General features: G+C 38.8%; 2 protein-coding genes, 1 long non-coding RNA gene and 1 other non-coding gene across 7 annotated transcripts in view; 2 read left to right on the top strand and 2 right to left on the bottom strand.

Annotated features, from left to right (window-relative positions):
- Nucleotides 1-4,906: 4,906 nt before the first annotated feature.
- Nucleotides 4,907-7,506, bottom strand: HSPA2 (heat shock protein family A (Hsp70) member 2). Its single transcript, XM_043472272.1, has one exon. The coding sequence runs from the start codon at nt 7,300-7,302 to the stop codon at nt 5,389-5,391; it is 1,914 nt and encodes a 637-aa protein (XP_043328207.1). The 5' UTR covers nt 7,303-7,506; the 3' UTR covers nt 4,907-5,388.
- Nucleotides 7,507-7,725: 219 nt separating this feature from the next.
- On the top strand, nt 7,726-16,216 carry LOC122443752. Of its 4 annotated transcripts, none has more exons than XR_006270103.1 (5): nt 7,726-7,896; nt 9,409-9,455; nt 10,645-10,735; nt 12,011-12,117; nt 15,016-16,216. It is a non-coding gene; the product is annotated as an uncharacterized LOC122443752 (long non-coding RNA). The 4 variants fall into 4 exon arrangements; XR_006270104.1 differs by lacking the exon at nt 7,726-7,896 and adding an exon at nt 8,115-8,188; XR_006270102.1 differs by lacking the exon at nt 7,726-7,896 and having other exon boundaries at nt 8,069-9,455.
- On the top strand, nt 11,983-12,051 carry LOC122444477. The gene has a single exon (XR_006270304.1). It is a non-coding gene; the product is annotated as a small nucleolar RNA SNORD2 (small nucleolar RNA).
- The window catches only part of ZBTB1 (zinc finger and BTB domain containing 1), a 27,076-nt gene continuing 22,913 nt past the window's right edge, over nt 12,444-16,606 (bottom strand). The window contains exon 3 of the mRNA XM_043472271.1: nt 12,444-14,341. Within this exon, the coding sequence (XP_043328206.1) occupies nt 14,305-14,341 (37 nt within the window). The 3' untranslated portion in view covers nt 12,444-14,304. The remainder of the gene's footprint in view (nt 14,342-16,606) is intronic.

The raw sequence follows: 16,606 nt of genomic DNA, 5'->3' as shown, positions 1-16,606 counted from the left end.
TAAATTAAGTGGGGTGGGGTGGGGGGTGGGGTGGCGAGTGGGGTGGCGTGGCGTGAGCGGCGCAACCGTGGAAATCAAGGTTTTTGAAACTGGGTTCTGCAGCATAACTAGATGTGGAAGTCTGAAGTCGTCTGAAGATACCCAAATGATCGGTGTTTGAGGATTCTTAAGGAGCAATGTATGTAAAGCATCACCCTGAAGTAAAGTACTGAGAATTAGTGTGGCTGAAAGCAAAGAACCTTGGTTTGTGTCAATGGGTATTCAACAGTGTCTCTCAATTGTGTACAACTCTTTTGCAGCCCCCCATGGACTGTAACCCATTATGCTCCTCCGTCCATGGGATTTCCCAGGCAAGAATACTGGCGTAGGGAGCCATTTCCTTCTCCAGGGGATGGAACCCCCTCTCTCCTGCTTTTACAAGTGGATTCTTAACCACTGAGCAACCTGGGGAAGTCCACGTTCAACTTCATTTCTGCATTTACTTTTCAAACCATGTGTCTCGTAATTTCTTCTTGCAACTGAGTTGATATGCAGATTGTTTGGTATTTTCCCCCTCCTAACACTGATGGTAAGCAATGCTAAATAACACTATATGACTGGGAATGCCACATATATTCTGCTTTTGTTTTAGCCCCACAACTTAATTAGCATTAAATAGATGGTCAGTAAATACCTGATTTTATTTTCATATAAACTTTACATTGGTGGGATGATGGGTAACACCCATTTACTAGTTGGTTTCTTTTATTTTTTTCAGCTGCACTCTGCACACATGTGAGATCTTAGTGCCCCAACCAGACATTGAATTTGGCACCCCCTACATCAGAAGGTGGAGTTTTAACCACTGGGGAAGTTCCTCGCATAAACTTTACAAACAAGAGCAATAGACACTCCACTGCTTCCCCTTAACCCCACCATCCTAGTCTACTTGGTAACACACAATCACTGTTCACAGTAGTATAAAATTGTAAACACCAAGATTCATGATCCACTCTCGAGTCCACTGCTGGTAACTGCTCCAATTGGCTCAGATATAAGGAAACCCACCAGTACACTGGCAATGTTGCTTTTGAGGCTATGGCCTTAGAGGCTGGCTTATTATAAGATGACTCATTTGAAAATAATTCACCAAAATATCCCAGTCATCAAATGCTTGTCTCCAACCTGGGTATTTAACTTTGGGTGGGAACAAGGAGAAATAATGAGTTGAAGCTCCAAAAAGGACCAAGGAAGAACAAGGACTCTGGGTGGTACCAATTTACCACACTTCCAGGCAACCTCTTCAGTTTAGCTAAATGAGTGAAGAAATGCTAACAGAAAACCAAAGATCTTTTATACCTTACCATGTTTAACTTTAGACTGTCTAATATACAAAACTAAAGGTAAAAATAAAGGAATTGAGAACCCAAAATAATGACCTACATAAAAGTTACATGACAAGTTACCACAGCTTTGCCAGAGGGACATGTTAATACTTAGAGGAAACCCTGGATAACTCTGAAGGTACCATCTTATATTTCTGTGTCACTAGACCCTAAGGAAAGAGGGAGTAAAAATTGTTTTTATGACTCTAAATCATTATTTTTAAAGTGACCCATTCATCAATTAGATTTTCCCCCAGTTAGTTTTTTTTAATGACATTAGAAACTCATAACCTAATATGGAAATATAATTTTCTCTTAAAAAACAAAGTCATAATGCAATGAAGTAGGGGAAAGGTGCTGTCTAAATATTTAATAATTTCAAATGCCCTGTAAGGGAAATTTTTTTTTTTTGGCCTAATTAAGTTCTCAAGATCAAAGAACTAAGAGCATATGACATAAAACTAAGTTGACTGTCTCAAATTTTAGGCCCAAGATATTAACTGTTTATTATGCATATTTATACTATGAAAAAATCAGTGGACAGATTTTCAAAATGTTATAATTCTACTTTTAAAACTAATATAAGAAACAGCAATACCAGTATTTGAATTAGCAACTCCATTTCTGGTGCTTATTTCTCCAATCTTCAATTCAAACATCCTAATCTGTACTTAAAGGGATGGAGGAAGAGGCTGACTTTTTCACTTGTTTAAGGGAAAAACATTTCAACATTAAGTAGCACACTATTAAATTTTAGAAATACATATATCCTAAAATATCTCCATCCCAAAAGCTGTAAATACTTGTAAAAAGCTGTAAAAAGAATAAATACTGAGCTCTTCTTCTAAAGATCCATAATTTTTCTTGAAGGATTTAAATTTTATATCTAATTTTAATGCTTAAGGATAGTCCTTCAAAACAGTTGCCTCATACATTAAATATACAGAAACAATTGAATATTAGTTGTTATATATATATGTGTGTGTGTATATATATATACATATATATATATACCTTTAGCAGTTGTCTTGTGATCATATGGATTTGAGAATCTTTAAAACTTCAGTTCCAGTGTTCAAAAGCAAGACAAATATGCCTCACAACTTTTAAAAACTACATCCAATTGAAATACCTTATCATGAGCCCAGTATTTGATCTTCATAAGAGAGACCTTTTGATTTCATCTAGTCAGATTATATTCATGTTTAAGATTATACACAGAATATTTTTAGTTCTCCTTGACATGCAGAATATATTATGTATTTTAATATGCATGCTAAATTTAAAGATGTAAAGAGCACTCGTATCTCCTAATGCACAAGTCAGGTACATTAACTTCCATTATACATATAAATTAATATGATAACAAATTTAGAGTAATCTTGTTTTGAAATTTCATACAACTGAAATACTCTGAACAATTTTGACAGGTGTCTAGATTCATTGCCTCAAAACAGGGACAGTTATGTTAATTAGACATTCAAGAAAGAAGAAATTAAGTCCCTGTTATGAGAAAGGTACTTTTTCAATCCCTAAGCATTCTATACATATTTCATTAGCTGTAGTCATGACCACTAGTCCCTAGCATAGTATTACTTTCAAGGGCAAGTGATGTTAATTATTCCTTAAACTGTAATTTAGCCTCATCCTGAACTCAAGTATTTTTTCCATTGTCATTTGACTATGGCTGATCTAACATCTGCTAAAGGGTTCCCATGAGTTATTGGGTTACCAACTTCAACTGACCCTGGAAACATGAATGGCTACTTTAGTGGCTTTTTATCTTAAGCAATGTTTAGATCTAGGTAAATTTGAGAAGACAAAATTAAAAGTACTCAAGAGTTTTACAAATTATTTTTCAAAATAACAGAAAATGAAGTATCTATGTAGATTGATGTTAGTGTTACAGCAAGTTACCAGAGGTCAGGCTATAGGATCAAAGAGATGACCATTTGGCATTTTTTTGACCCTTTAGAAACTAGTATCTTCTAAAAATGAGGTCTAGTCAAACTAATACCAAACTGCACTTAAAGACCCCACTATACTTTGTATACTTTGAAGTTAGAGCAAGGGGTAAACACTCAATAAAGAACAAAAGGTTAACAGAATGAGTATTATCTTGGTAAAAACTCAGGTGAAACGTCACTCTAAGGCTACTAATTACCTGACTCTCTTAATACCAAGGTAACTTGTCAAATATTTATGCGATGCTATCTGCAATGAAATATCCTTAATGCTTCTTTGCTGAAAACTTTCCACTCTGGCAACAGCAATGAAAAACTCAAGTTGTGTTCACCTTTCAGAATGTAAGGAACAACTACCTTTTAAAAAAATGTCTATTTTGAAGCAATTTTACAACTGCCTTTTTATCTTCCTCCCCCTACCCAAATGAGACTTGTTAAAAGAAAAAAAAAATCGTAGGTACAAAGAGTCAGCGCTTACATGAGAGGACTGTGACCGAAGCTCAATACTTTTAGGCTATTTTGTTCTCTAGTTTTTATATTTCAAAAATTCCTCTCTCTGCTTGATATGGAAGAGTCCACTAGTAAGTTTAAAATTAGCTTCTATATGTCACTGTTATCTTATGAACAACAGGAAGTAAATCTACATCACTTGGAAGGAGATATTAAATTGTCTGTATGGTGAAAACATTAGATTAACTATGCATTTTCCAATCAGCTTTACTCAATTTCTTCCAAATTCTCCTTAAAGAGAATAAATCAGTACAAAGCAGATGAGTCAGTCCACTAAAATATAAACATGAACCCCCTTCTTCCAAGGATATGGATTTTTAAAGCTTAAGCCCAGGATAGTGGATTTCAAAGGGTTATATTTCTATCTGTAACAATCTCAAATTGGAAATATTGGAAAATGAACAAGTTGCATATTGACAAAATACAGGACTATCTTGCAGTTTATCTTTTAAAAAAAGAAATATATTCTAGTGATTTAAGGCAGGTATTGAAAAAGCACTATGATCGTCAAATCAGAACAACAACAAAAAACTATTATCTTCCTTTACCATCCAAGTAATTTAAGTGCTGAAAACATATTCTTCTTGAATTTGTCATATGCCCAGAATTTGAACTGTTTTACTAGAAGTTGACAAAAGTTTGACTGAATTTGAACTCAATATTAAGTGGCTTTAACCTTTGTCTGTTGGATCTTGTTTCAGACACCTGTATGCAGCAGAAAGCAAACCTGTTTCATATTATGTTAGGCTATTTTCAGAAGACAACTCCTTTTGTTTACAGAAAGAATCTTTGTACTTAACCCTGGAATACAGCTTGTATTTTGCTGGAATATTCAGGTGGATTTTCACTTGAACATTTATGCCAACTCTGGTTTCTGTATTAAAAGGAGGGTAAAGTTTACCCAGATCTTCTCCCCTTAAGTTGCTGGTAATTCAAAGCAGGAAACTCATCTGAGAATTAGATAAGATTGAGTTAGACAAATTTCACCTTATACTAATACCTTATTTAGTTAAAGACCCACATGGGTAAAACAGTAAGAATACAAAATTGAAAACTCCAAGACAGTAATTTTTAGATCAATTTCAGCTTTTTACTTTTAAATCTGTATTTATGCGTTTGCAAAAAGTATGCCTTTCTTTAACATTACTGCAATGTTCACTTTTCTCTTCAAGTAGTACATACAAATAAGCAATTCAAGCTTCTATGTATTTTATTGTTACCAAACTTCTACAGAACCTGTGTGAAAACTTCAGTTTTCCCGTCTCAAATCTCCATGCACAAACTAAGCTAACCAAAAAACGTTCAAGTCAGCAAACAAGCAAAATGCATTAAAGAGATATCTCAATGTTTCTAAAAAATCAAACTTTAGAACTAATCTTGTATCATTAAACTAAGTTGTTACACCTTTCCTTTCATATGCATACACCGGTTAAACACTTCCAATAATAGATCTCGTATTTGGCACAAGGACATTTCAAAGAAGAAACAGAAACAAAAGGAAAAAGAAAATAGAAAGGAAAAGAGGTTTTTACGCTGTCTTGAGTGCAGGTTTAGTCCACTTCCTCGATGGTCGGTCCGCCGGATGCTCCTGAACCGCCGCCGCCGCCGCCAGGGCCGCCTTGGTATAGTTTGCTGATGATGGGGTTGCACACTCTTTCGAGCTCTTTCTGCTTGTGTTCATACTCATCTTTTTCCGCCATCTGGTTCCGGTCGAGCCAGTTGATCACCTCCTGACACTTGTCGAGAATCTTGTTTTTGTCCTGATCGCTAATCTTGCCCCTCAGTTTCTCGTCTTCCACCGTCTGCTTGATGTTGTAGGTATAGGACTCCACAGCGTTTTTGGCGGCTACTCGGTCGCGATTGGCCTCATCTTCCGACTTGTACCGCTCCGCCTCCTGCACCATCCGGTCAATGTCATCCTTGCTCAGACGACCCTTGTCGTTGGTAATGGTGATTTTGTTTTCTTTACCGGTGCTCTTGTCGGCGGCGGTGACGTTGAGGATGCCATTGGCGTCGATGTCGAAGGTGACCTCGATCTGGGGGACCCCGCGGGGCGCTGGGGGGATCCCGGTCAGGTCGAACTTGCCCAACAGGTTATTGTCCTTGGTCATGGCCCGTTCGCCCTCGTACACCTGCACCAGCACGCTGCTCTGGTTGTCTGAGTAGGTGGTGAAGGTCTGCGTCTGCTTGGTGGGGATCGTGGTGTTCCTTTTGATGAGAGGAGTCATGACGCCGCCAGCCGTCTCGATTCCCAGGGACAACGGGGTCACGTCGAGTAGCAGCAGGTCCTGTACGTTCTCTGACTTGTCCCCGATGAGAATGGCCGCCTGCACCGCGGCTCCGTAGGCCACTGCCTCGTCGGGGTTGATGCTCTTGTTCAGCTCCTTACCATTGAAGAAATCTTGCAGCAGCTTCTGGATCTTAGGGATGCGAGTGGAGCCGCCCACCAGCACGATCTCCTGGATCTGGCCCTTGTCCAGCTTGGCATCGCGCAGAGCCTTCTCCACCGGCTCCAGGGTCCCGCGGAAAAGGTCTGCGTTGAGCTCCTCGAAGCGGGCGCGGGTGATGGACGTGTAGAAATCCACGCCCTCGTAGAGCGAGTCGATCTCGATGCTGGCCTGCGTGGACGAGCTCAGGGTGCGCTTGGCGCGCTCGCAGGCGGTGCGGAGTCGCCGCACCGCACGCTTGTTGGGTGCAATGTCCTTCTTGTGCTTGCGTTTGAACTCCTCCGCCAGGTGGCTCACCATGCGGTTATCGAAGTCCTCCCCGCCCAGATGAGTGTCGCCAGCCGTGGACTTCACTTCGAAGATGCCGTCCTCGATGGTCAGGATGGACACGTCGAAGGTGCCGCCGCCCAGGTCGAAGATGAGCACGTTCTTCTCGCCTCCCGCGCAGCCCTTCTTGTCCAGGCCGTAGGCAATGGCCGCCGCCGTGGGCTCGTTGATGATGCGCAGCACGTTGAGGCCCGTAATGGTGCCCGCGTCCTTGGTGGCCTGGCGCTGCGAGTCATTGAAATAGGCCGGGACGGTGATGACCGCGCTCTGCACCTTGCCCCCCAGGTAGGCTTCGGCAATCTCCTTCATTTTAGTGAGGACCATGGAGGAGATCTCCTCGGGGAAGAAGGTCTTGATCTCTCCTTTGTACTCCACCTGCACTTTGGGCTTCCCTCCCTCGCTCACCACCCGGAACGGCCAGTGCTTCATGTCTGACTGCACTGTGGCGTCCTCGAACTTCCGACCGATCAGCCTCTTGGCGTCGAAGATGGTGTTGGTGGGGTTCATGGCCACCTGGTTCTTGGCTGCATCGCCGATGAGGCGCTCGGTGTCGGTGAAGGCCACGTAGCTGGGGGTGGTACGGTTGCCCTGGTCGTTGGCGATGATCTCCACCTTGCCATGTTGGAAGACCCCCACGCACGAGTAGGTGGTGCCCAGGTCGATGCCAATAGCCGGGCCGCGGGCAGACATCCTGACTGAAAGACAGGCAAGCGACGTTAGACGAGAACACCTGGGGCAGAAAAATCTGCGGCCTCAACTAACGGTCACCTAGCCCCAGACTCCGCGAACGCAACCAGCGTTTCTCACTCCCCTCCCTCGGCTCCCCACTCTTATAGTCGCCTCCCAGCCGCCTTTTGGAAACTCTCAGAGCCAATCCGCTCTCGGGACCGCCCGCCACAGGCTTGCCGGGATCGGAGTGACCGGCCTGAGGCCCAACAGACTTCTAGATGGATGAGGGGCGGGACTCCGGGCCGCGCTAGGACGCGAGGGGCGGCCGTTATGCAAATGAGACCCCTCCCACGTGTCCAAGGCGGCCCGCAGTCTCCGCGGCCCCAGAGCGGCCTGCAGCTTGGGGGCGTTAGGCTCGCGCCTCAGGCCAGGTGTACGCGCTTTTTCTCGATCTTCACCTTCCCTGAGGCGGGATTCGTCGAAGTCAGTTGGATTGGCAGGGCACGCAGCCAATGAGTAGCGCGGACCCCCAAGTAGGGCGGGGAAGAAAGGATTGGGGCGTGGCGCTGGGAGGAGTCGCGGAAGCAGAACCGGGAGCAGGGAACCATCTAGACGGTTCGCTCAGTTCTTAAATCCTAAAGTGTCGATCAGTTACTAGTGTCTCGGCCAACCTAGCTCGCTGGGGCGGGGCAATTCGTTCTGAGTTGGTGGCACCGAAGAACTAGAGCCAGAGCTGGCTTTTTTCTTCTGCCCGCTTGTGGGCGTTGGCTTGGCGTGGCCTGGGCGTGAGGGCGGCTACGGCCCCGGGAGGAGGAGCTGGGTGGGGTGGAGGAGTGAGAAATGAAGTTTCTAGGATGGGCAGTCGGCGTCCTGTAATTTAATTTTGCGTGCTTCGCAGCGTCTTGGTGTGAGCTCTGGGTATCTTATCTGGCGGGCGGGGGCAGCAGGAGACCGGGAGAGCTACCGGGGAGGCTGACCATTTTTCCCTGCGCGCAGCGGCCTACAGTGTGGGAGGGAGGCATGGGCGTGGTTGCAACTCGTCCCCTTTCTTGACCTCACTTTGCGTTTCCCCTGCTTGTCCTACCACTTTAAGCTTCCTAGTTTCATCTCCCTGTTCTCTCGCCACTGCTTTTGTTATTTTCCGTTTCAAGTGCTTTATCCGCCGCTTCGAGTTCTCCGGGACGTCTGTGGTCAAACCCCACACGTTGAAGTATAAAATAACCCGGTCTCACGCCTCTCACGATTCTCTTAACCCAGGCGAGCGTAAACTCAGTTGAGGGAGAACTCTCAGAGGAGGTAGATAGAAAGGAGCGCAATTCATTCTGTCGTGTTTAAGAGTAATATGGGATAGGTGATAGAAGCAGGCGCCTATAAATGGGCTCCGGAAGGAAGACAGTAAAAAAAAAAGCGATAACACTTCACCTTCTGTGGGGAAGCTGGAGACATTCATTCAGCTTTACCAAGTCCCAGGATGTGAGAGTAAGACTACGAGTGCAATAGTGTGTCTTTATGAGGTTGACAGTTCAATAAAGAGCTAAAAATAGGTCAAGAGAAGTGCTATGGGGAACACAAAGGAGGCAGCGCATCCAGTAGGGGAAACTAATGTTCCCGAGGGCTTCCTGTAAGAGGTGACATGCCAGCCTCTGACCTTTGTCATTCTTTGCATGGGTTGTAGCATGGGCAAAGATGAGAGCAGTCTGTGCTGGGGGCAACTACAAGTTGAAGGTTGGTGTCAGTACATGAGGGGGGATACAAATAAGAAACAGTCTTTTCAGGTGGACGGGATATGCCATGATCTTTTCCCAGAGGCTATGGGGTCGCGGAGAGAAGCATCTTTTGAAGGAAGTTAATGTATGGTTCATATCCAAGTTCTTTGAGACAGTGCTGGAGAAAAGTTTTTGAGAGAAACAAAAGTTATCTATAATTTAAAAAATAACGTTGACAGAATCCTATAAAGTTAACCAATGGATGTTTAAGTTTCTTTTATCTAGTTGTGCATGTAATTTCCAATTTTTAAAAGTACATTTGCTATTACTTTGTTAATCTCATTTCACAGTTGCCATCTCTTTTTCCATTAAAGAAGTTAAGGAAAAAATTTTAACTAGGAAAACTTTTTTTAAAAATTAGGAATACGAGGATCAAACCAAAAATTTCTATTGAAGTTGCCTTAAATGGTAAGTACAGATTTCTTGATTTTATTCTTAGAAATTTTTGTCTTTTGTGCAGTTAAAAAGGGGAGTTCAGGGAGTTAGTGGGCTGGAGAGCAATACACAGTTTTTATAAAACTAATGATATGTGATTTAGAGATAGGGCCCAACTACAACTGAAAGCAAAAGAGAACTGTGAGAAACACTGACTCTTCAGATCTGTTGTATTCAGTCCTCACAAACTTACCTTAAGCAAAGCAAGATTGTGAAAAAGCAGACATGCCAATTCTTACACACAAAAACCAAAATTAGAGCTTCAGAAGGGAGAGGTTCTTTTGTATAGTAACTATCTGTCTGCACAGTTATTACATTTTGCCATCTAACTACCACATTCCTTAGTACAGCTTTCTGAAACCACAGTAGCAATTTTGTCTGTATTTTCATTAGCTGTATTTTTTCTGCTCTCACTTTTCACTCAGCAAATTGATGTTTCATAAGTTTCATACTTTAAATGGCATCCTGAGCTTGTCCCAAAAAGACACAGTGTTTGCACTTTTATTTTATATGAAATAAATTTTTGCAGTTCTGGAACACTATCATATACTGACCTTTCTTGGATTTTTTTAATATTTTTCCTCATTTGTATTGATTAAAAAAATTTTTTTCCTATTTTATGATTGTGGCTCATAATTCCTTAAACTTGTGGCACATTAAAAATGATCAAACTTAGCAAACTTAAGATGAAATGATATTCATCAACTTCAGTAATGGTGCGGCAAAACAGGTAAAGCCCTGCCTACCGGTGGGAATGTAAAATAGTACAGTCTTTCTGGAGGACTATGTGACAATATTTTTTCTTTACCTTAAATATGACCGTACCCTTCATTTAGCATTACTATGTGGGATTTATCTTAGGGAGATAATGGAGCATGCAGGTATATTATTTATGATAACAGTGATAAAGGGGAAATGGCTTAAATATCTGACAATAAGAAATAATTATTTGACCTACAGTCATGAATTAAAAATTGTTTACAGGATTTTTAATGACACAGGAAAATGTTCTTGGTATAATTAAGTGGAAAAATTAGATACAACAATTTTGTATCATCTTATCCTATATGTAGGATAATCATATATATGAGAATTGCATCAAAAATGGTTATCTCTAGAGGGTGGGATTATCAGTAATTTTTCTAAATTTTCTCTTTAACAGATGATTTTTAAAGCTTGGCTATCAGCATTCAACTGAAATACAATTCACAAATCCTACTATTTACATAGAAATTACTACTGATTTTCAACAGGTGAGATCTGTTTGGCAGATTATAAATACTAGGGTGTTTCACAATATTTTTAAAATCCAAAGACTGAGATTTTACACAGTCTGGATGAAACAAAAACTATATGTGTGTCAAATTTTCTCTGATGAACTCCCCAAACCCAGAAGAGTACTTGGAACACAGTAGTAATTCACTTGCTCAGTGTTTATGAAAAGTGATCTGAGACATGTTAAAAACTGGAAATAGTAACTTCACTTTTTCCCTGTATAACAGGAAGATTCTTTGCTTGCCTCTTACATTTCTGTACTAAATAATACTGCAGAGACCAAAAATTGAAACAAATTCACATCTGAAAATACTTGTACCTAGAGATACAAAGATGAATGAGATGAGGTCTAAAACTGTGTGCTGGTGGTAGTAAGGCCTACCCTAAGGAGATTACCTGAGCAAGAATACATTTTTTCCAGAATTACTAGTAAAGAAATTTACGGATATTCTGAAACCCTCTCATTCCCTACCCAGGTACAAGCTTCATAAAGATTGTGGATTGAAGAGGTAATGTTGCCCTGAAGAGAGGAGTGGAGTCAGTAGCAGCCTGTAATTTGAGAACCTATCAGCAAACTGGAGTTCAATTTCTTATTATATTTAAGATCTCTATGAATACTGCCATTTTATAATTCTTAGGATGTACCCAGTCCCAAAACATTTCTCCAATCACCTGTTACTAAAATTTCACCATCTGTTTCTTTGAATCTTAAAACACTCAGTCTTTAAAAGTTCTATTTGAATTGTAGATACACAATAATTGGAATAGGACACTACCTTGCCTTGTATGGAAGGCTAACGGTCCCAAACCTGGAAGAGAGACTTTTCTAGAAAAGTGAATCTGTGTAATAGCAGACAAACTGTACCTTCTTCAGTTTTGTAGAGTGCTAACCTCAAAGACAAGCCTCTTGTAGAATACTCCGAAATAATTTAAAAGAAGTAAAAGTAAAAGTTGCTCAGTTGTGTCCGGCTCTTTGCGACCCCATGGACTATACAGACCATAGAATTCTCTAGGCCAGAATACTAGAGTGCATAGCCTTTCCCTTCTCCAGGCGATCTTCCTAACCCAGGGATTGAACCCAGGTCTCCTGCATTGCAGGCGAATGTATAGTCCATCGGGTCGCAGTCAGACTCAACTGAGCAACTTTCACAAAAGAAGTGAAGGTGTTGTCTTATATATGGAGAATCAAATTCAATACACCATCATTGCTAATACTTATTAACTTCTGTGAAATTATGGCACTTATCTTTCAGAACTTACCTGAAATGAAGAGAAAACTCATTGCTGATCACTTGAAAAAAGAAAAACAATTTTTTAAACTCTCAAACGGAAATTTAACAAAATGAACTACATTGATAAGGTAGCTATTTCTCTGAATAAATTGTTATTTTGAGAAATAGATTAAGCCTCTAAAAGAACTAAATACTATGTCAGTGAATTTTTATAAATAATTACCTATTTTTATATTATGAGGAAACCTAATTTGTTACCATCTGTCTGCCATGAGATAGTACTTTTCTAGTCATTCTGTATTGAAAGAAACCAGGATTTGGAAATTAGAATTTTAGTTAATTCTTTGTGCACTTCTTAAGGTGCTCAGGAATACTATAATTAGCTATATCAGATACTTTATTATTCTGGTATTATAGAATGAAAGGAACAGATAACTTTTCAGCCAAATAATTTTTTAAAAAGAGCAAGGTTAGAAAAGTACAGTATAAAAAAAGTAATATAAAGACATTTTAAATTCTGAACATAGAGGAGGAAATTTTATTAGATAAAGCATGGATTAAAAAGTATAACAAAAATTCTCTATGTAACCCAATACTCCATTTTATACTAATATACAGAAAGTAGTCACATTATAGAATGCATTTATATCATTTATAATTATTATGATTTATTACATTTGTAGTTTAGTACAGTCAAAATTTAAGCCATGTTTCTCTTGTAAATCTAATTCCACCAGTAATCAAAAATTGTTGAGTTTCTACTACATTGATCTGGCACTACTATCTTGAATTATTGATAGTATTCTTTTATCTTTACTGTTTTCTGTTTACTTGTTGGAAGTCTGCAGTTCTATATGCTTGTTCATATTTCTAGAAGAAACTGGCTATAGTTTTTGTTTTTTAGACTGTAACACTTCTCTAAGTTTATTTGTTTTATTTCTCTTAAAGCAGATGAATTCTTATGAATTTGAAATCTTTAGTGGATTTCTTATCTCCCTTCTCACCCCTGTACCCAGTATCACATTTTAATTAACTTTTTCTGATTTTTTGTTAGTCTAATTATGAGAATATTCATGTTATTATCCTGCTTTATATCTAGAGATGTTAAATGACTTAAATTCTGCATCTGCTCTTAAGTATGCTCTTAAGTTAGATCTCTTTGTGCAACTCCCTATTAAAACATTTGATGGCATGGGCATAAAAACAAAATAACCATTTCTGAATATATACATCTTGATATTGCAGATGAAACAATAATGATTATGATGATGATATTGAGTTGACTACACAGTTAACCAAAACTACAAATATATTCACAATATGCAAATAATATGGCTGTCAGATTAGTATGGTTGATAAATGTATGTATATCTATCATCAGGTTAAAATATCATCAAACATTTCTTTTTCCCATGAAAGCTTTTTTTAAACATGTTAACAGTTGTTTCATTCAATACTTAGTTGAATTTTGTCTTGAAATTTGAAAACTGAGAAGCATGGTATTATGTATTAATACCAAGAATAAAGGTTTAACAGAAGCTTATTCTGCCTATTAGGTTACATTGCTAAGTTGAAAAGAAAATGTGACTTGATACATTCTTCTTGGTTGTCTGTGATCTGTGAATATATACCACTGTGGAAGTAATACCACTTCTGTTTTTTCTTAAAGCAACAGACTTAAAAGGGAGCCTCATTAATATTAATAATCAAGATTTGTGACTGGTATATACAGTGAAAAAAAAAAGGCAAATGTCACATTACAGTAAGCAATAACTAGATTTTCTTGTTAAAATATTGGTCTTACACGTCTTCTTCTTTGTACCCACATCTTTTTATTTATAACCTAAACTACAGATTTGGGATGTAATTTTTGAAACTAACTACATTTCATGATATATAAACTTTAATTCCATTTAAGTTTAGAATTATATGTGTTTACACAGGTAGGTGATTATCTTACTTTATAATGTATTTCTAGTAGCCTAACAAGCCCTTTTATTTTAGGAGGGACTCTTGAAGATAATTAGCATATAAAGTTTCATTTCAGTGTAGCTTTAATCACTGATGTTGTTGTTTTCTTTAGCAGATTTTTCACAAATAATAGAGTCACTGTGAATCGATTTTGTCACAAAAAAGTGATTCCAAAGTGATCTTTACTGAGTTTTCTTGGATCCTTGCAACTGGAACTTTTGGGGTTGATGAGGTTTGTCAGAAGACAGAAAAGATGGTGTCACTTCAGATCTGATATTCCTGGGTCTGGACTTAAAGATTATCTGTTGATTGATTCTTCCCCATGTCCTCTCCAAATTCAGATCTCACTTCTCCAGAGGTTTAGAAGGCCCTATTTGACCACTGCCACACAGAAAAAGACAAAACTCAAGAAAAATAATATTACAAGTTGACTGCTCTACAAGATACAACATAAATCTTAGTTAGGTCAGAATTTCATGACTTTTGGCACCAGGCCAGCACACAGTTAATTGAACCAAAAATGGGAACAAAAGCACAGATCCTAAAACTTAATTTCTTCCCCAATATAATTCACTGTGCCCTTTAAATATAAGGTATTCTTTTCACCAATATAATTTTTCAGCATTGGGGCAACTTTTTCTTACAAGGGCTAGCATAGAATGGGTAGGACTCATAAATATGAAACAAGAGGAGGACAGTCAGGTAAAGTAGGGAGGAAGGAAGCAGTTAAAAAGTATTTTCCTTCAAATAAAATAATTTTACAATGTACTTGTTAATAGCAAATCTCTGAATGAAACATATATCTAACAAGTTCATGTTCTTTTTATGAGTGCCTTCAGCCATCAGGCTAACATTGTTCTCTTCAAATATTGTTTTACACTCTGCAAATGGAAATAAAGTACACCCACACACAAAAAGGAGTGTTCCTTCAAATTCCTAAGTTCATAGCGCTCCTAACCTGCCCCGATGATTCTGGGTAGAATTTTATTTTTTGCAGCAATGATTTGCCCTAATTTTGTAATAAAAGAAATTCTTTTTATTTTTTCCACATCAAGGAACACATAAGCATTTGAAAGAAACAGTGACTTTCATAATCAAGACGTTTATATTTCTGTCATCTAAAAATGAGTTCTGCTGATTCTGCTATAAGCAATTGGTTTAAGTAGAATAAAAACAACGTAGTAACTTTCAAAACAAAGCTTAACTGGGATTTCATGAAATGTCTACCGATTCTTTTCTCAGATAGGTAAGTACAAAGTTATTCAAATGTTCGCACATAAAATTATTACTATTCCTGACTCATGAAGTCATGTTTTTTACATTTTTGTCATCCTTCAGCCCTAGAGTTTCCTGTTTTTACTTATTACAGTGGTGATTAGTACATTGATACATTTAATTCAGAGGCAAATACTGAATTATAATCTTCATACAATCTTTTTCTTGCAAGTAAGATGATAAAAAAAATATATAAATGGCTTCCTGCCCACTAGTGGTCTGTGGTGGAATTTGACAGAAAGGATGAAAAATTTTGTCACTAATAATGGACCTTAGTGATTTGGTTCCCCTAAATATAGTAAGGGAGCAACTTAAATGGATTTAACTTCTTAATGCTAAGTTTACTAAGCATATGCATATAAATATGTAAATGCTATTAAACTGGTTTAAAATTAGCATAAATTTATAAGCTGCTATTGTCATTTAGTTTATATTTACCAGTATTTAGAGACAAACATTCTAAATCCTTGCACTTTCACCTTTTGCCAGCATATAAATTTATAAGTAGCTAAATTTCACTTGGTCTAGACTTGACCCATATGTTGGGGCTTTCCTGGTGGCTCAGTAGTAAAGAATCCGCCTGCCAATGCAAGAGACACAGGCTCAATCCCTGGTTCAGGAAGATCCCCTGGAGAAGGAAATGGCAACCCACTCCAGTATTCTTGCCTGGGAAATCCCATGGACAGAGGAGCCGCGAGGGCTAGTCCATGGGGTCACTTAGGGACTAAAGTGACTAAAGTGACTAAAGTGACTCTTAGTCATGACTAAGAGTCATGACCTAGGGACTAAACAGCAACAATCCCTATGTTACCATGGAGTATGTCCTTGAGTTTGATAGAAGGCAATGAGAGCGGGCCACCTAAAAGACTGTTAGATCTTTTGTACGGAATCTTCACCTTCTCCTTCTTCTAGTCTCACTGTTTAAGAAAATAGCATTTGGCAGATGGTAGAGAGATCATTGAAGTAGTAGGCTTTGTTAAGGAACAGAAAACCTATTGCATAGGTTTTAGAAATCAGGCAGTAGATGCATGAAATTAAAATCTGATTAGATGGGGAGGGATGTTGTTTCACTTAAACCAGTAGACTATTCCATTTCCTAAAAGTTTGCTGCTAGGTTAGGGTGGATATACAATTGTTGTTTCCTGAAATTATCTTTCATTTCTTTTACAAGTAAGATTGTAAGTTTACATTAGAAATACATAGATATTTTTGGTAAATTGAATTATAAATAGCTAGAATAACTTATTTTTAGACAGACTTAGATTGCTCTGTAAACTTGAATCCTTACAAAATGATAATTAGGGATTTTGTCTTTAGCCAAATAAATGAAGAATTTCTTATCCACATCACCTGCTAAGGCAAAAAGAGGAA

Source organism: Cervus canadensis, chromosome 6 (assembly GCF_019320065.1).
Source record: "Cervus canadensis isolate Bull #8, Minnesota chromosome 6, ASM1932006v1, whole genome shotgun sequence".
NCBI lineage: Eukaryota > Metazoa > Chordata > Mammalia > Artiodactyla > Cervidae > Cervus > Cervus canadensis.
Note: the sequence above shows the minus strand (reverse complement) of the source record. Positions and strands in the feature narration are given on the sequence as shown.